Raw genomic sequence first — 20,166 nt, forward strand, 5'->3', positions numbered from 1 at the left:
GTTGGAAACTTCTATAAGTAAATCTATAGGAAATGTGTACAAATCTAGCAATACTACAAATACCTGGTTTATGAGAAATTTCCTTCTCTTCTCTTTGACTAACTTGTGAGATGTTGGTCAGTTCTTTATTCATATTGTCAATGGAATGAAAATCTCTATTATGTATGATTTCACTCTCTGCAAGGTCTTGTCTCCTTTTTTCAACGTTAGTTGTTTCTATTACTTGAGAATGAACAACTGTGGATAAAGGCCCATTTGAAAAATTTGGTTTTTGGCCTTTGTCAGTGTAATTCCTTTTAGTGCCTTCTTTCTTATTCACCTTTTCCACAATATGTGTATTTGTTTGATTCATTAAAGAAGTTGGTATGCTGGGGCTACTGCAATCCTGAGGCCTTTGAAATTGCTCCACATTAGTCAACTGGAAAACGTCATGTGTTGAAATTGTTCTTGTACAAGCCAAGGAAGTATGCTCAGGACTGTCTTGTGAGTGAACAAAAGAAGTCTCATATATATATTGTTCATAATTTGCAACGTGTGGTTCAGAAACGGCTGTGTTATCTAAATTAGAAAAATTAACAGCCTCCTGTTGTGGAAGTATGCTTAGGCCACCTGCTTTTAACTTATTGTCCTGTGAAAAATGGTCTTTAGAAGGTAAAGACTGTTCAAAATCCATTACTTCTCTATTTGTTATATTCTCTTTATCATTATAGTGATTTCTGCAACTTGTAGAACATATCATCTTTTTAGACGTTATGGTCTCTTCAGAGGTACAGCAATCAACATGAATATCATTATTAAAATTTTCCCACTTATTAAGGTCCTCTTTTTTTTCATCTGAGTTAGTGTTTTCATGAGATTTATAAGGACTAATGTGCTGTTGTTCTTGAGTTTGAGCCTGCTGATCTGTAGTAACAATGGGTAATTCGATTTCTTTATGTACAGAAAGTCCTGAGAAAGTAACAGCTTTAGCTTGGTCACTGGATTCTAATTCCAAGGATTTTATTTCTTGACTTTCTAATAAATCCAGGCTCTGGGTATGTGTCTCTTTGGGAACTGAATGAGTGTCAATATTGTTACTTAATCCATTTTCCAGGCTTGCAAGAGCTGGGCTAAAAGGTTTACATGACTCTTCTGGAAGGTCATAAAGGGTTTGGAGAATATGCTGCTGATCAGTAACCAATCTACTTCTTCTGGAAGAAGACACAGCTACGATCTTTCTTGAGTTTCTTTCTTGGATTGCCTTATGCACCTGAGTCCTTTTATATTGTTCATTTCTTCTTCCTTTATATTTGGATGCATTTGTGCTGGAATCCTTGACATTATGGAGATTGTTTTTTCTGAGTCCTGTAGAGTATATTTGGTTAACAGTTGATTGCTTATGCTTGAAGTTGCCAAATTTCGTGCTTTTGGAATTTCTTGGGTAATGTTCATTTACATCTTCTTTCTTTATAAATAAACCTTTTTTGCTTCCTTTATCAACTTTTATATGTTCTGGCTTCTGTCTGTTGGAATTTTCATCACAAACAAACCCAATGCAATTTTTAGAACTGAATTTTGGTTTCTATAGAAACAAAATATATAGTTAGCTTTAATTTTCAGCTGTAGTTCTATACTCAATTCATTCTGGATTGTTCATAAATTAAACTATTATTCCATTCAATTTTATAATTTGATCTAATCACAGGGACTGCTGAGATATATACAACCTGATTCTTCAGAAAAAGTAGACTAATGGAAGAAAGGCAAATATAATAGACTCAGTGTGTATACTAATCTTTATTTTCTGCTGTACATTTCAATTTTTGCCAATATTTTAGCACTACCAATCTTACTAAATATAATTTTAAAATCTTAATCTACTTAATATTTATAGGCTCTCGAAATAAATCAGATAAAAGTTTCCTTGTAAAGGAAACTTAAGAATTTTTTAGAAACACTCTTCTTTCCCAATTGTTATACAGATAGAGCTAGAATTAAGAGAGTTTCTTCCTCTTGTATCTATGAGAGACTGTAGGTAGGACAGCAGAAGAAGGATTTTAAAAACAAGAAGACATATCTGCTCCCAAATTGGTCTGCATGGAAAGATCATTGTGGGCTGCTAAGATTAAAACAGGAACAATGCTTCCTGCTTCCTGCTTCCGGCCACTCATCACAACCCAAGCACCAGATGAAGAGTAACTGCCCACCATGTAAAGTTCGAAGGGATGGATTGACGCCTTTGACTCTTGTACTGTGTTTAGGCCAGAGGAAATTTGACATGGTTGATAACCCTAATGGCTCCATGAAGAGGAGGTAAAAGGAAATGTCCACCAATACATTAGTGTGCCCAGATATGCTACATTTACTGCCTCCCAAATTAACAGCCTAGAACCCCCTGATTCTCATATAATTATTCCAAAATATCTTAAAAGCAAAGGTGAAGTCACTGTTCCTGATGCATGCTTCAGTAACTTTTCTTTCCTCTTTGATGATGCATTCTAAAAAAATGGTTTTTTTGCTAAACAGAGATATACCTTTGGCTGGGGTGCATCCTCTACATCTAATGGATCAGTGCTATCCTTTTGAGCTGTAAACAAAAAGAGAAAAATCAAAGAAAACAGCCTCCAATGGCCAGACTCAGGACTCCTAAAACACACAAGTCCCTTGCTATGAGAAAACTAGGTAGAATTAAGCAAAATTATGCAAACATTTTCTATTAAGATTGGCATAATCTTACATAATATTACTATAATTTCCATATGTATCAGAAACCAAAAGCTATCTTAAGAGAGAGCTGAGAAAATTTCTGTGGGTAAAGCAAAATTGACCTTAAAAATTAACTAAAGACAGACACTATACTGTGGAGTATTTTTATATTCTCCACAGATATATCTAGATATTTAACTGTGTAAAACCTACTTTTATAAAGCAAAAAATTATTTCATAATTAATTGAATTATCATTTCCTGATATATTTGCTTAATAAAGTTCAGTCTGTTTCTCTTATTTTCCAGTGAAATTAGGCTACCAGAAAGAAGTCTTTTGCTCTAAAGAACTTATTAATTGCCTCTAGGTGGCTTTTATCAATGAAGTTATTTCTTTACTATAAAAATAGAGTGCTTTGATCCAGATCTTAGTCCTTAGTCAATGACATTCAACAATTAGCTCTTGAGAAAATTACACACATATTATCTCTTGAGTGGAAATAATTTGTTTTGTGTTTTTTTTCAAAGGACTGATACTAATTATTCAACAAAAATTTACTGAATGCCTACTATGTATATGGTACTCTAGTATTCATTACTAGACAAAATAAACATCCTTTCCTTCATGGAGCTTAGATTCTAATGGGGGAAGACCAAAATAAAAAATAAGCAACTGTCCAATGTGTAAGATGGTGTTAAGTACCAGGAGAAAAGGATAAATATTAGTACAGTAGGGTAAGAGGGATTGAAATGTGGTAGTTCTAAAAACATGTTCATAAAATTTTTGATACCCTTCCATTCAAGAGTGGAGCTTAATTTTGTTCCCCGTGAGTATGAGCCAGACATAAGAGACTCACTTCTAACAAGTAAATATAGCAGAAGTTATTCTATATCAATTCCAAGATTAGGTTGTAAAAAGCCTGTGGCTTTTGTCTTGGGTGCATTCTCTCCTGGAGTATAGGACTTTCTCTGAGCCACCTTTTAGGTCATCAGCAGCCCTGGAAAAGCTCAATTGGCAAGTAACTGAAGGCACCAGCTGACAACCAGGGCAGGAAAATCCAGTTTTTGTTTGTTTGTTTGTTTTTACATATAGAGTCTTTTTTAAAAAACAAATACCTTCATTTATTTCTGTTCTGGATCCATGAGAACTTTTTTTAATTTTATTTTTTGCAGAGAGGAAGGGAGAGGGATAGAGAGTTAGAAACATCCATCAGAGAGAAACATCGATCAGCTGCCTCCTGCACACTCCCCACTGGGTATGTGGCCGCAACCAAGGTACATGCCCTTGACCGGAATCGAACCTGGGACCCTTCAGCCCGCAGGCCGACGCCCTATCTACTGAGCCAAACCGGTTAGGGCTACATATAGAGTCTTAAAAGAAAAAGAGAGAGGAAATTAAAGCCCCTTCTTGTTTCCAGATTCTCTTAGAAACTGTGCCTATTAGGTGGCTCCTGGAAAATTTTTCTTACAAAAATAAATAAATTATATGACAGATGTATTAAGGAGAACATCAAGAATATGCCATATACTGTTGAACCTCAGAGGGAAGGCAGGGGAGGGTGGGTGGGAAGAGAATAGCCAATGAACTTGTATGCATATATGTATAACCAGTGGACACAGACAATGGGGTGGTGAGGGCCTGGGGGGAGGGGGGAGGATGGGAAAGGGATGGAAGAGGTTACTGGGGGGAAAAGGAGGGCCTATGTAATACTTTCAACAATAAAGATTTTTTTTAAAAAAAATAAATTTTAAAAAGAAGTATGGCCGAAACCGGTTTGGCTCAGTGGATAGAGCGTCGGTCTGTGGACTGAAGGGTCCCGGGTTCGATTCCGGTCGGGGGCATGTACCTGGGTTGCGGGCACATCCCCAGTAGATGTGCAGGAGGCAGCTGATCGATGTTTCTAACTCTCTATCTCTCTCCCTTCCTCTCTGTAAAAATCAATAAAATATATTAAAAAAAAAAAAAAAAAAAAGAAGTATGTATTTAATAATCTAATAAATTCAGAATATCTTAAGGGAAAAGAAGAAAATGCCATATATATAATCTTGTTATTGACAACTGCAGAACCATTTTTTTTGTAGTTTAATTTAAAAGTGTAATGGATGAGAGGGCAAAAGTATAGTCATAAGAAAAGATTCTTAGGGAATGGAAATAAACAATTTTGGCTATATTCATTGATAAAGATACAGCCAAATATAATTTACATCACATCATGCTATTCAGCCAAAGGATTATGGAGAGTGTCAGAATTTTATAGAAGTTTTCTTAACTGTCTGTAATGTACAATCTTGAGAAAAGTACATCTGCTATTATCATTCTTTGTTCTTTTAGAGTCCTTCATTTATATGCATTAGCAAACAAGTGAGTTTATTAAAGGAATGGAGCAAGGCCTCGGGTGGTATGGCTCAGTTGGTTGGAGCACCATCTTGTGCACCAAAGGATCGTGGGTTCAATTCCCAGTCAGGGCACATACCCAGGTTGCAGGTTCAATCCCAGGTCAGGGAGTATACCAGAAGGCAACCAATCCATGTATCTCTCTCATGTCGATGTTTTTCTCTCTCTTCCTTCCTCTCTCTCTAGAATCAATGAAAAACATAACCTTGGGTGAGGATTAATATATATTTAAAAAAAAAAAAAAAGGAACGGAGCAAGGACACCATTGGGTGGATTTTCTCAAAATGTACAAGGAAAATAAATTTAATTTCTATAATTTAAAATTAAATTTCTGTAATTCTCTACTGACATGGTGAACAGATATAACAAGGCAGTTTAATCTTACCTGAAGTAAGATGTTTTTGATGTTTAGGAACATATCTCTCAAGAAGATGCCTCATACGTATACCTTGGGCCACATCCAAAGCACACTTTCCATTGGCATTTCTAAATAATGGATCAGCTCCATTGAAAAGAAGTAACTCTGCCACCTAGAGGAAGATTGTTCAAATGAGGGAACATGTACAAAAGGTACATTATTGTAAATGTGTGCTAGCATACAACTCTAAGCAACATCAAATATTTCTTCCAACAATACAAAGTTTGGGTTTACCTATAATATCTTGCCCAATAAAAAATTTAATATAATTGCTACTGAACCATAATTTGTTGATATGCATATCACTTTTCTTACAAAAAATTAGGGAGGGAGGGAGGGGGGGAAGGGAGGGGAGGGGAGGGGAGTAGAGGAAGGAGAAAAAGAAAGAAGGGAAGAATGGAAAAAAAGAAGGGAGGGAGGAAGGGAAATATCTGCATTTCAGCTGCTCCTGAAATGGGGCTAGATATACCAAGAATGAGGACCGGGTTCTGCAGTAGTAAATGTTAGTGTAACAGGCTCCAGGAGAAAGTTGTCTTCCACCTATACCTGTGATGCTGCTGTTCTCCTCAGAGTGTCAGAGAGAAACTGGTCAATCTTAATCTGTTACTATCCTTAAGGAACCTCTTCTGTGAAGCTCTTTCTGACCTTCTGTTCCACTGCTGTCCTAGAGAAAAATAAGCTCTCCCTTCTATCACGTATATATTTTATCTTAGTGCCCAATATACTATATATTATACTTATTTCTTTTCTAAAAAACATATTTTTATTGACTTCAGAGAGGAAGGGAGAGGAAGAGAGAAAAACATCAATGATGTGAAAGAATCATTGATGGGCTGTCTCCTGCACGCTCCCCACTGGGGATTGAGCCCGCAACCCCAGGCCTGTGCCCTGACCGGAAATAGAACCGTGAGCTCCTGGTTTATAGGTTGAGCTCAACCTCTGAGCCACGCCGGCCGGGCTATTTCTTATACATCTGTCTAAGTTTTTAAAAGGTGGGACTATGTTTTTCTTTTAAAATTAATTTATTATGCCAGGCAACATAGCCACAGTCCTTCAGCCAACAGCTTCGTGTTGCCAGAGGAGGGCAGGGGTGCATGTGACTGTCACCTGCTGTGTGAAGGGGGTGCCTTTGGCAGCCAAGGGCAAGGAATAGGGACTCCCTGGCCTGGGGGCCCCACTGCTCCCACTTTCTCTTCATAGTTGTCCTGACCTGCACAATGAGTGCCAACAAGGATCAGCAGATGGAACTGAAAACATTACATTCTATATATGAAGGAGATGAAAGTTTCAGGGAATTAAGTCCAGTTTCATTTCAATATGGGGAGAAAATAGTGATCCCAAAGCTTTTTAAGCTTTGGATCTTAATAGAGATTTCATGGATAGATACATACACCAAACACCTCCAATTATATCTATGAATGATTTTTTTAACACCACCATATCCTCAGTTGTAAAGCAGAGCATATTAGCCAAGTTACAGGAAGCAGTGGAGGTCAATCTTGGCACCACTATGACCTGCACGTTGTTCAAATATGCCAAGAACAATAAAGAATCATGGAGAATCACCATCCCGTTAATTCTACAGCATCCATAAGCAATATCACCTCAGTTGAAACTCCTAATAAAGTACCATCAAGTAAGAAAAAAGACAAAAGAGAACAACTTTCAAAAGCTCAGAAATGTAAGTTGGCAGATAAAACAGATGACAAAGGAGAACTTCCTCCAGGAAATTCTATCTCCAGGATGGGTTGATGTGGTGAAGCATTTAAGCAAAACTGGCTCTTGAGGTGAAAACAGCACTTGGAATTAGAAACAAGGGAAGAACATCCTTTAAAAAGTAAACTGGGTTCAAAATGTCTCATTATGCTTTTATAAAACAATTTTTGTATGTTTCTTACGTAAAAATGTTTTAACCTGAAAATTCATGAAGAGACTTGGTTGTATTAAATTATTTTCACAAACTTGCCGTAATAAAAGGTGAAAATGTTACTGTTTAGTACACTTTGGAAGCCTTTTCAGCTTTGTCAATGGACAAATATGGAGGATAATGAGTAACTAATGTTAATTTATACCATCTTATTCTGGTGGATGTGATAATTTTTTAAAGAAGTATGAAAATCTTTTTAAAAAAACTGTCCCAGTGGGATAGAATACTGAGTGGACAATTATTCCACAGCATAATCCATATTAGGTGGTTTTTTGTCTTAATAAATTGTTCATCTCTTCTTTCTCTTAATTACTGAGGCATAAATTGCTTCAGAGAAATTTAAACACTAGTATTTGAACTTTATACATAATATTATTTGTAGTTTCTTTTAAATTTCCAATGGTGAACTGCTTCTCTTTAATAAATGAATACTTGTTTATAATTTTGGCTTGGGTCACAATGTTTGATCATGAAAGCTTTCCATGGTATGTGGAATAGGAGAATATAAAACAAATCTGCCAAATACATTAGAAAGCATCTGAATAGAAGTGCTGATTCTTATTTAAAACATTTCTCTTCACTGCACACCAAGATGGGAGTAAAAGATGCCTTGACATTTAATTTTTGTACAGTTGGAGACTTTTTTTGCATACAACAGAACTTTATTAATAATGTTCACAGAATGTACTCTTATTCTGGCTAATCATCTTGAAAATTTGCAAATACTTTTCCATCTGGAGAAAAAAAAAGAACCCAAAAACCCACCCTGGATTAATTTGCATTAAGGTCAGGCTTATAGAAGACAATGGTTTTAATAAATTTCTACTTATCTGCTATTATGTATTTTTAGTTGTTTGGTAACTGATGTCTTCTAAATGATTTAAAATAAAAAACACATTTAAAGTTTTGTTTCTTTTCAAATGTCCAAAGGTATTTCTCAATCTGAGCATCTTTATAATAGAAATATTTCAAATGCCAAACTGTACTACATGCTTGATTTTTTAATGATTAATAGAGAAAACTATTAGTGCAGTTTTACCAAGGAGTTACTAATGTCTTTGTGTGATTTACAGTGATTCTGTATCTGCTCCATAGTCTGTAAGAAGTGGTTTAAACTTCATAATGTAATAAAATAGATCATCAAATTTTGTAAGAGAGCTCACTCCAGACACACATGGAATGAATAATCATCATGTCTAAGGAATATCTTTTCAATATATGTGAATCCCAATACCACTGTCAACCAATCTCATACACACATATACCTCAGGACACTTTATGAAATAAAAGCTTTGTTAAAATCATGACAGCTTACATCCACTCGCCATGCCATTTCTTTTACTGACTAACAAAGTAAGCCTAATGAAAGAGGAATCAAGGTTTATCTGATATAACTTGTTCTTAGTGATGCCTACAGATTTTCAAAGACCACTATCTTCTTGGCTAAATGTCTCCTACCATCTGTTAAATGATTTGTTCCAGATTTTTCTTAAGAACCACACTGAACTGATCTGTAATTCTCAAATTTTACCTTTCCCTCATTTAAAAAATGTATTTTTGAATGTATTTTATTGATATAGAATTCACATGACACTCAATTCATATAAAGAATACAATCAGCCCTGGCTGGTTTGGCTCAATGGACAGAGCATCTGCCTGGGGACTGAGGGGTCCTGGGTTCGATTCCAGTCAAGGGCACATGCCCAGGTTGCAGGTTCGATCCCAGTGGGGGGCATGCCAGAGGCAGCTGATCAATGATTCTCTCTCATCATTGATGTGTTTTTCTCTCTTTCTCTCCCTCTTCCTCTCTGAAATCAATAAAAATCTATTTTTTTAAAAAGAATACAGAAAAACCAAGATGGTGGCATAGGTAAACACCGGAGTTAGCTGCCTCGAACAACCACTTCAAAAATACAACTAAAAGACGGAACAGACATCACCCAGAACCACAGGAAGACTGGCTGAGGGGAAATTCTTCAACTAGAAGGAAAGCGAACAGCATACGAGACTCAGAGGAGGCACAGTGCGGAAAATACAAAGGTGCAGAGGTACGCGCGGAGCCGGCTGGTAGCTGAGGGCGCGGTTGTCGTTTTCAATCGGGAGGGAGTCTCAGATTCTGAGCTCCAGTTCTGGGCGAGTCCCTAGGGACCCAGACTCAAACAGGAGAAGCGGGACTGTCTGGCATCGGTCTGAACAGGAGGGCAGCTTTCTCTCCGAGGTTTGCAGCGGTTGCTGGGACTCTGTGAGGCAGAGCCCCTAGGGATGGGAACTGAGAGCCGCCATAACTGCTCTCTCCGGCCCACCCTGTTGATCCCGAGCCCGAGCGACCCACCCGCCCCGCCCAAGCCCTGCGCAGAGCCATTTGCCAGATAGCCTCAGGCAAAGGCTAGATTAGCACCTCCCTAGAGGACAGAAGTTTTCCCACTGCAGACACAGCTGATTCTCACAGCCAGTTGGCCTGGAGGTCCAATCCCCCTAGTATTAACTACAACAATCAAGGCTTAACTACAACAAGACTGTGCACAAAGACCACTAGGGGGTGCACCAAGAAAGCATAAAAAATGCAGAGACAAAGAAACAGGACAAAACTGTCAATGGAGGATATTGAGTTCAGAACCATACTTTTAAGGTCTCTCAAGAACTGTCTAGAAGCCGCTGATAAACTTAATGAGATCCTCAAGAAATCTAATGAGACCCTCAATGTTATGATAAAGAACCAACTAGAAATTAAGCATACACGGACTGAAATAGTGAATACTATACAGAATCCCAACAGCAGACCAGAGGAGCACAAGAATCAAGGCAAAGATTTGAAATGCGAAGAAGCAAAAAACACCCAACCGGAAAAGCAAAATGAAAAAAGAATCCGAAAATACGAAGATAGTGTAAGGAACCTCTGGGACAGCTTCAAGCGTACCAACATCCAAATTATAGGGGTGCCAGAAGATGAGAGAGAGCAAGATATTGAAAACCTATTTGAAGAAATAATGACAGAAAACTTCCCCTACCTGGTGAAAGAAATAGACTTACAAGTCCAGGAAGCGCAGAGAACCCCAAACAAAAGGAATCCAAAGAGGACCACACCAAGACACATCATCATTAAAATGCCAAGAGCAAAAGACAAAGAGAGAATCTTAAAAGCAGCAAGAGAAAGAAACTCAGTTACTTACAAGGGAGTACCCATACGACTGTCAGCTGATTTCTCAACAGAAACTTTACAGGCCAGAAGGGAGTGGCAAGAAATATTCAAAATGATGAATGCCAAGAACCTACAACCAAGATTACTTTATCCAGCAAAGCTATCATTCAGAATTGAAGGTCAGATAAAGAGCTTCACAGATAAGGAAAAGCTAAAGGAGTTCATCACCACCAAACCAGGATTATATGAAATGCTGAAAGGTATCCTTTAAGAAGAGGAAGAAGAAGAAAAAGGTAAAGATACTAATTATGAACAACAAATATGCATCTATCAACAAGTGAATCTAAGAATCAAGTGAATAAATAATCTGATGTACAGAATGAACTGGTGATTATAATAGAATCAGGGACATAGAAAGGGAATGGACTCACTATTCTTGGAGGGGAAAGGGGTGTGGGAGATGCGGGAAGAGACTGGACCAAAATCATGCACCTATGGATGAGGACAGTGGGGGGGTAAGGGCAGAGGGTGGGGTGGGAACTGGGTGGAGGGGAGCTATGGCGGGAAAAAAAGAGGAACAAATGTAATAATCTGAACAATAAAGATTTAATAAATAAAAAAAGAGCTAAAATTAAAAAAAAAAAAAGAATACAATCAATGTTTGAAGTATGTTAAGAGGGTTGTGTAAACATAACCATAACCTTATTTTGGAACATTTTCATTCCCCTTAAAAGAAGCCTTTAACCGTGATCTGTCAATTCACTTTTCCCCACCGTCTACCTCCCATCCTAATCTTCTTTCTGTATCTATACAGTTGGTCTATTATAGATATTTTTTTAAATCATACAATATGTGTTGATGGCTTTTTCACTTTTTAGAAATATTATCTTCTAGTATCTCCTATTTTTTTTAGTATCTTTCCAACATATAGTCAATGCCTGTGGGACAATATATTCAAGTTTCTTCAACTCTGGAATGTTTAAGAAGCTCACCCTCTCCAGCTTCTCAGACCAGAATCAGGTTCCCAGGGCTCCTGTCACATCTAAAATATATGAGCAATCCAATACCTAGGGCCTATGCCATTTTTTTCTAATCATCTTTGCCTCACCTATGAGATTCCCTGAGGTAAGCCAAGATCCTCATCTTATGCTCTCACAATTCCTACTCTACCCTCCAACACAATTTCCTGTCCCACTTTGATTCTCAAGGCTTTGGTTCTTAAGTCAGTCCAGAACAAAGCTGGAGTTTTATACTTCACCCAAGAGAGACTGGGTGAAGAAACTTGTTGGCTTACCCCAGATAAACTGAACGGGAGGGTAAAAAGCAGACAGACTGTGACTTCACCCCACCCTATTATGTTTTAGCTTTTAATTCTCATGACCCTTCTCTAGATTTGTACTCCTTGTCATTCTCTTTTATCTGGCCATCAATCAGGATATGCCATGGTGCCAGGAACACACAAGTCATGGAACACAGGAGTTAGCAAAAGGGAAAGTGGTAAGTAGTGAGCCTGTGTCTTTGGTCCCTTCTACTTCACTGAGGGAACAAGAGAAGGTCACATATCTGTAAAGGCTAGTGGGAGATAGCTAATTCTAGCTTGTGATGTGGAAATTAACTGAAGACTCATCACCAGCTAGAGCAAAGGAAGAACTGTGAAAGAAAAGAGCTCACATTGCCCAAAAGGAGAAAGGGTTCCTCACCAGAATATGTCAGCCCTGGCAAGAGAAGAAGAAAGAAGTGCTTTGGCATTAAGTTTTCACTGCTGGAGGTCAGCTGTGAAGAGGAGGTAAAGGGCAGAGAGAGGGTGCATACCATTACCTGTCTAAACCTGTATTCTTCTGGCCATTATTTAGGTCCCAGGCAGAATTCTTTCCTCCCAGCCCTCTACACAATGTTCAGAAATGATCACTTACCAGCAGGTGATACATTATCCAAAAAAGCAAAATTACCTAAAGTACTGTTTCACACTAGGAAGAAATAGGCCTATCTATCTATGACCATAGCTCCCAGCAGCCTTCCACAGCTCTGTGTTAGGCATTTCTTCTGAAGGTATACAGAACAGATCTTCCTGAGCCCCGTTGTTAGCCCTCTTTCCTATCCTAGGAGTTTTGAACCCAGGGGGAACTTCAATACTGAAAAAAATAACAAGGTACTTTCAGTAAGTGCCTCAGCCCTGTAATGCAGTGCCTGAACAACAACAAAAAAAAATCAAGAAAGCTCACAGCATATTCGATTTCTGAAATAAACTATGTGTGCTAGAAATCATAATCTTTATTCATATTATCCATTATTACAGTTACTATTAATCAACTCATATGGAATTACAGTATTTTGATATTTAACCAAGGTACACTTATGCTGGTGTGTATTGCCTGATCACTAAACCTATGGAGGTTCTCATGTCTTATGACAACTATGAAACTCATACTAGACTCCATAAAACGATATGCCTCCTATCAGGACTGGACATCATCGTGTAACACTTTATAGAAGGAAATATTTTCTTGAAGCTATAAAGCACCATACAAAATGAGTCTAAAAGTGTCCAGCTGGCATGGCTCAGTGGTTGAGCATTGACTTATGAACCAGGAGGTCATGGTTCAATTCCTAAAGACACATGCCCGAGTTGCAGGCTCGATCCCCAGTGGGGGGCATGCAGGAGGCAGCCAATCAATGATTCTCTCTCATCATTGATGTGTCTATCTCTCTCTCTCCCTCTCCCTTCCTCTCTGAAATCAATAAAAAACATATTTTTTTAAAAGAGTCTAAAAGAAGCACAAGTTTAAAAAAATATTATATATAAACCAAAAGTGTTCTAAAGTTAATCAGAATTACACACAGCCCAGCCGACATGGCTTAGTGGTTGAGCTTCGACCTATGAACCAGGAAGTCACAGTTCGATTCCCAAAGCCACATGCCTGGGTTTCGGGCTGGATCCCCAGTATGGGGCGTGTAGGAAGCAGCCAATCAATAATTCTCTCTCATTATTGATGTTTCCATCTCTCTTTCCTTCTCCCTTCCTCTCTGAAATCAATAAAAAAAATTTTTTTAAGTTACATGTAAAATGTCACCTACCCTATTAGGGACAATAAATCCATACACAGTAAAATTTTAGAATAATTTTGAATACTGATTAGCAGAATGATCTAAAATAATTCCTCTTTTCCTATTGCTTGGTGCCAGAGCTTTTTAAGATTTGCAGAATGTAGCATTTGCTCCACAAACGAAAGCATTACAGTACCTTATAACGTCCACTCATCACAGCATCATGTAGGGGAGTGATTTGGTCTTTTCCTTTGACATTTACATCTGCTCCACCTTTTACTAGTTCACTTGCCGTCTCATAAAATCCCCTTACACTAGCTTCATGAAGTGCTGTCCAACCTATTATATAAAAAGAAAATGGTACTTGTTTATATTTGGCATCTTAATACATCTTAATAATGTTTTGTGCTTAGCCTTCAAATAAAAACTCAAATTCTAAGCTTTCTTTTTAATTGTTTTATTGCTTAAAGTATTGCAAAGAGTATTACGTATGTCTCCTTTTTTCTAAGCTGTTTCTTTAAAAAATATCTTTATTATATGAGATAAGATAATCTCACCATGAAAACAACCTGTATTATTTGGTGAATTCAAAAAATCTGAGGGACAAATCAAATTTCTACCCCAACTTTGTTGCAGAAAAATATAAGAGAAGTAAAGTATTTAAAACTATTCCTGCTGAAACCGGTTTGGCTCAGTGGATAGAGCGTCGGCCTGCGGACTGAAAGGTCCCAGGTTCGATTCCGGTCAAGGGCATGTACCTGGGTTGCGGGCACATCCCCAGTAGGAGATGTGCAGGAGGCAGCTGATCGATGTTTCTCTCTCATCGATGTTTCTAACTCTCTATCTCTCTCCCTTCCTCTCTGTAAAAAATCAATAAAATATATTTAAAAAACAAACAAACAAACAAAAAAACTATTCCTGCCTTCTTCAAATAAACAGGCTGTAAGGAGGGTGGGGTGTCATTATTAGCTCAGAAAAAATTGTTGGCTGCAGGCTACTTTTCTGCAAAAAAGAGGGGAGAAAAGCTTTATTTCTAGCTCAAGGTACTTCCATTAAAGTAACCCAACTTGGAGGACTACATAGAACCAGTTTAAAATTATATATTTCTTTTCTCCTTATTTGCAAAAAGCTATTCAAGGTAGTTCAATTAACAATCCACAAACTACTCTAAGAAAACCATTCATCCAGACGAATGTTCTTTTTCTGTTAGCCAGAGACAATGGTATCGGTTATAAAGATTTATTAAATTCCATATGATTGATGTAAGAAAATCTAAAAGTTGCATGTTAAAGATGTATTTCAGCTCTGGCTGGTTGCTTAGCGGTTAGAACATCAGCCCACAGATCGAAGGGTCTCGAGTTGGATTCCCGGTCAAGGGCACATACCTCATACCTTGGTTGCAGGTTCCCCAACCCCTATAGGGGTGCATGCGGGAGGCAACCAATTGATATGTCTCTCACGATGTTTCTCTCTCTCTCTCTCTCTCTCTCTCTCTCTTTCTCTCTCTCTCTCTTCTCCCCTCCCCCCTTCTACTCTCTCTGGAAATCAATGTCAATGAAAAGAATATCCTTAGGTGAGGATTTCAAAAATAATAATAATAAGTAAAATATAATTTTTTTCAAAGTGTATTTCACTCTTTTTAGAACCTTCTCCATAAACGAGGGTTTCTTAGTTTTGACACTAACATTTTTGGATTGGATAATTCTTTATCGTTCTGAGCATTCTACCAAAGGCCAGTAGCACCCAACCCCTTCCCAGCTGTAATAACTAAAAATGTTTTCAGAAACTGCCAAATGTCCCGAGAGCCAAAATCACCCCAGTTATAGGAGGAATTTCTCTTAAATAGAAAGCCTAGAGTAAAAAATAAAGGACACCAAAAATGGAAAACATATAGTTAATAGAGGTTTTTTCCCTATAAATTTCCTTAACAATGTACATGGCTATTTAAAGCAATTAATAAGTAATATCCTATCTAATAAAAGAGAAACATGGTAATTAGCGTAGGACCGCTACCCTTCCCATTGGCAAATCAGGGTGATATGCAAATTAACTGCCAGCCAAGATGGCGGCCGGCAGCCAGGCAGCTGGAAGCGAACATGAGGCTTCCTTGCTTCAGTGACGGAGGACTCCAACGTTCCCCGCCTGCTGCTGCAGGCCTCTGAGCTGCAACTCTAAGCAACTATGTTACAAATATAAAAGCTAAACTAAATCCCAGAAACCTGCTTTAGTCGCCGGGCTTCAGCCAGCAGGATCACAACATTGTTTCAAATACAGAAGGTAAACAAAGGCCAGAAACCTGCTTTCAGCAGCAGAGGCCTAAGAGCTGGAACCTCAGAGCTAAAGCTAGCCCAGAATAAAAAAAGAAAAAAGAAAAAAAGGAGCGGTTGGGAGCTTCAGTCACCTGCCAGCCTGAAAACAGCCCTCAGCCCCTCACCCAGACTGGCCAGGCACCCCAGTAGGGACCCCCACCCTGAAGGGTGTGTGACCAGCTGCAAACAGCCCTCAGCCCCTCACCCAGGCTGGCCAGGCACCCCAGTGGGGACCCCCACCCTGATCCAGGACACCCTTCAGGGCAAACCAGCCGGCCCCCACCCGTGCACCAGGCCTCTATATAGTAAAAGGGTAATATGCCTCCCAGCACCGGGATCAGCATGACAGGGGGCAGCACCCAAACCCCCTGATCGCCCTGCGGCTCTGTGTGTGACAGGGGGCAGGGCCACAACCTCCCTATCGGCCCTGCTCTGTTCGTGAAAGGGGAAGGTGCCCCAACCCCCTGATCAGCCCTGCTCTGTGCCTGATGGGGGGAGCTCCCCAACCCCCTGATTGCCCTGCGGCTCTGTGTGTGACAGGCTGCGGTGCCCCAACCCCCTGATCGGCCCTGCTCTGTGTGTGGCAGGGTAGAGCCATAACCTCCCCATCGGCCCTGCCCTGAGTGTGACAGGGTGCGGCGCCCCAACCCCCTGATCCGCCCTGCTCTGTGTGTGACAGGGGGCAGTGCCCCAACTCTCCTATCAGCCCTACTCTGTGAGTGACAGGGGGGAGCTCCCCAACCCCCTGATGGGCCCTGCTCTGTGCATGACAGGGGGAGCTCCCCAACCCCCTGATTGACCCTGCTCTGTGCGTGACAGGGTACGGAGCCCCAACCCCCCTGATGGACCCTGCTCTGTGAGTGACAGGGGGCAGCGCCCCAACCCCGATTGGCCCTGCTCTGTGCGTGACAGGGGGTGGCGCCGCAACCTCCCCATCGACCCTGCCTTGAGTGTGACAGGGGGCGGTGCCCCAACCCCCCAATCAGCCCTACCCTGAGCGTGACTGAGGGTGGCATCACAACCTCCTGAAACGCCCTGCTCTGTGCATGACAGGGGCGGCGCCCCAACTCCCCAATCAGCCCTGCTCTGAGCCTGACCAGGGGCTGCACCTAGGGATTGGGCCTGCCCTCTGCCACCTGGGACCAGGCCTAAGCCAGCAGGTCGTTATCTCCCGAGGGGTCCCAGACTGCGAGAGAGCACAGGCCAGGCTGAGGGACCACCACCCCCCGCCCGAGTGCACAAATTTTTGTGCACCGGGCCTCTAGTTGGTCTATAATTATAACATTAATAGAGTCCCGGTGCATGAAATTCGTGCCCTGTGGAGGGAGGGTTCCTCAGCCTGGCCAGCGCCCTTTCACAGTCCAGGAGCCCTTGGAGGGTGTCCAACTGATGGCTTAGGCCCGTTCCCCACTCTCAGTCAGACATCGTTAGCATATTAGGCTTTTGTTATATAGGATAAACTTGCTTAATTAGACTTGCTTTCTGATTTAGCTAAACTTTTTCCAGCCGAATGAACAGCCGTGGGCAAACTACAGCCTGCGGGCCGGATCCGGCCTGTTTGAAATGAATAAAACTAAAAAAAAAAAGACCGTACCCTTTTATGTAATGATGTTTACTTTGAATTTATATTAGTTCACACAAACACTCCATCCATGCTTTTGTTCCGGCCCTCCGGTCCAGTTTAAGAACCCATTGTGGCCCTCGAGTCAAAAAGTTTCCCCACCCCTGCCAATGAAGCACTCCAACTCCTGTTTCAGGTAACTGTCAGCAACACAGCAGTAGATATCAACACGAAGCAGATTATTATTGTAGATCATGCAGGGAGAACAAAGGGTAAAATATTTAACTGCAGCAGTGTTTGACTATATTCTGCACAGTAAGAAAACCTGAAGTCATTTTCAATGTCCACCATTTCTTCTTTTCAGTCAAGTCAAATTTCTAAGCTTTCTATGTCCCCGTTTTCTTGCTAATGACAAGAAAATAGGGTTCCACCGAGTTTCCTATCTACCTACTCCAGGACTTCTGTGAGGATCAAATGAGATGAGGCACGGGAAAACACACACAGACATTTGGTTAAAGTGTGAAATATTTCCACCTGGCTATAAAGCAAGTCATGTTCCTGGGCTAAAGAAACTGCAAGGAGGCTTGTTGCTAGGGAGAGGAAGTCGGGCATTGCTATGTAGGTCATTACCTGGTGCCCACAGCCACTGTTTCCAAGCTGGGCTGGGTTGTGGGCTGCATTTTGCACCATGGGGTCTCAGCAGCATCGGCTGTGATTTCATGGGCTGTCGCTCTGGGTGGTGGCAAGGCCTGTGTCCCACTTTGGGGAAGCCGAGTGTTGCTTTGTGGGTGCCAGGTGTGTGGTGCCATTTCTTTGTAAATGGCCAGTGTGTGGCATGGTAGCTCCTGCATTGAGCATCTGCCCCCTGGTGGTCAGTGCACATCATAGCAACCAGTTGGACAATCAGACACTTAGCATATTAGCCTTTTATATCTATAGACTAGAGGCCTGGTGCAGAAAAATTTTTGCACTGGAGGGGAGGGGTCCCTCAGCCCAGCTTGTCCCCTATCACATCCTGGGAGCCCTCAGGGGATGTGCTACTCCCTGCTCCCTGCTCCCCTTGGGGATAGGACCTAAGCCACAGTCTGGCCTCCATTTGTGGGAGGTGACAGGGCTGATCAGGGGAAGGCATCAGCCCCATCACCCCGCTGTTGCAGCCACTGCCAGTCACCACAGCCACCAAGATGTTTTCATCAACACGGACTCCAGTCCCTTTACCATGAAAAAATGACAACTTTCTTCAGGCATTTTCAAGATGTGGCTTTCATAGGATATGACATTTCTTTCTTTCTTTTTTTATCCTCACCTGAGGATATGTTTCCATTGATTTTTAGAGAATGTGGAAGAGAAAGGGAAAGACAGAGAGAAACATCAAAGTAAGAGGAACACTTTAATTGGTTGCCTCCTGCATGAGCCCTGACCTGGGCCCAGGCCAGGGAGGATCCTGCAACCTAGGTACATGCCCTTAGTCAGAATTGAACCCAGACCCAGCAGTGGGCAGGCCGAGGCATTATCCACTGAGCAAAACCAGCAAGGACAGGATATGACATTTCTTAACCCTCCAGTAGCGGACCTTCCTTTCTTTCTCCAGGAGTGTGGTAAAAAACCCTAGATCACCTATTTGGATTCTTATTACCCAAGTTACTAAGAATATTACCAGTGGCATACAGGGAGCTAAGCCAACGAGCAGTCAGAAAAGGTGTTTCCTCTGTAGTTCACACCAATTGCCAGCTTGGCCCCTGCCCAGGCCTAATGCCTCTGGCTGAGTCATTAGCCCTGGGCAGGGGACCTCCAGCTCCCTCAATCGTAGGCTCAGCCCCTGCTCCCCATAATCGCTGGCTCTGCCCCTACTCCCCGCCATCGCCAACTCCCTCCCTGCTCCCTGCAATCGCTGGCTCCGCCGCTGCACAGGCCTAATGCCTCTGGCCAAGGCCGTAGGCCTGAGCAGGGGACCCCCAGATCTCCGCAATCTCCCGCTCTGCCCCTGCCCAGGCCTAACGCCTGTGGCCCAGGCATTAGACCTGGACAGGGGACCCCCAGCTCCCCACGATTGCCGGCTCCACCCCTGCCCAGGCCCAGTGCCATGGGCAGGGGACCCCCTGCTCCCCGCGATTGCCGGCTCCGCCCCTGCTCCCCGCAATCGCAGGTGTTAGGCCTGGGCGGGGAACCAACAGCTGCCCGCGATTGCCGGCTCCGCCCCTGCCCAGGCCTAATGCCTCTGACCAAAGCATTAGGCCTGGGCAGAGGACCCCCAGCTCCCACCATCGCCGGCTCTGCCCCTGCTACCCACAATCTCTGGCACCGCCCCTGCCCAGACCTAAGGCCTCTGGCGGAGGGATTAGGCCTGGGCAGGGGACCCCCAGCTCTCTGCGATCTCCTGCTCCACCCTTGCCCAGGCCTAACGCCTGTGGCCGAGGCATTAGGCCTGGGCAGGGAACCCCCAGCTCCCCAAGATCGCCAACTCGGCCCCTGCTCCCTGCAATTGCCGGCTCCACCCCTGCCCAGGCCTAATGCCTCTCACTGAGGCATTAGGCCTGGGCAGGGGACCCCCAGCTCCCCGCCATTGCCGGCTCCACCCATTCCCAGGCCTAATGCCTCTCACTGAGGCATGAGGCCTGGCAGGGGACCCCCAGCTCCCCACAATTGCGGGCTCGGCTCCTGCTCCCCACATCGCTGGCTCCCCCCCCC

General features: G+C 42.0%; 1 protein-coding gene and 1 pseudogene across 1 annotated transcript in view; one reads left to right on the forward strand and one right to left on the reverse strand.

Annotated features, from left to right (window-relative positions):
- ANKRD31 (ankyrin repeat domain 31) overlaps positions 1-20,166 on the reverse strand; it is a 139,147-nt gene that overhangs the window by 56,887 nt on the left and 62,094 nt on the right. Inside the window, exons 12-15 of the mRNA XM_036311078.1 lie at positions 13,805-13,947; positions 5,465-5,609; positions 2,514-2,566; positions 64-1,561 (exon numbers count right to left, since the gene is read on the reverse strand). Coding sequence (XP_036166971.1) covers positions 64-1,561; positions 2,514-2,566; positions 5,465-5,609; positions 13,805-13,947 — 1,839 coding nt within the window. The remainder of the gene's footprint in view (positions 1-63; positions 1,562-2,513; positions 2,567-5,464; positions 5,610-13,804; positions 13,948-20,166) is intronic.
- Positions 6,715-7,283, forward strand: LOC118657089 (annotated as a pseudogene).

Source organism: Myotis myotis, unplaced genomic scaffold (assembly GCF_014108235.1).
Source record: "Myotis myotis isolate mMyoMyo1 unplaced genomic scaffold, mMyoMyo1.p scaffold_m19_p_5, whole genome shotgun sequence".
Classification (NCBI taxonomy): Eukaryota; Metazoa; Chordata; class Mammalia; order Chiroptera; family Vespertilionidae; genus Myotis; species Myotis myotis.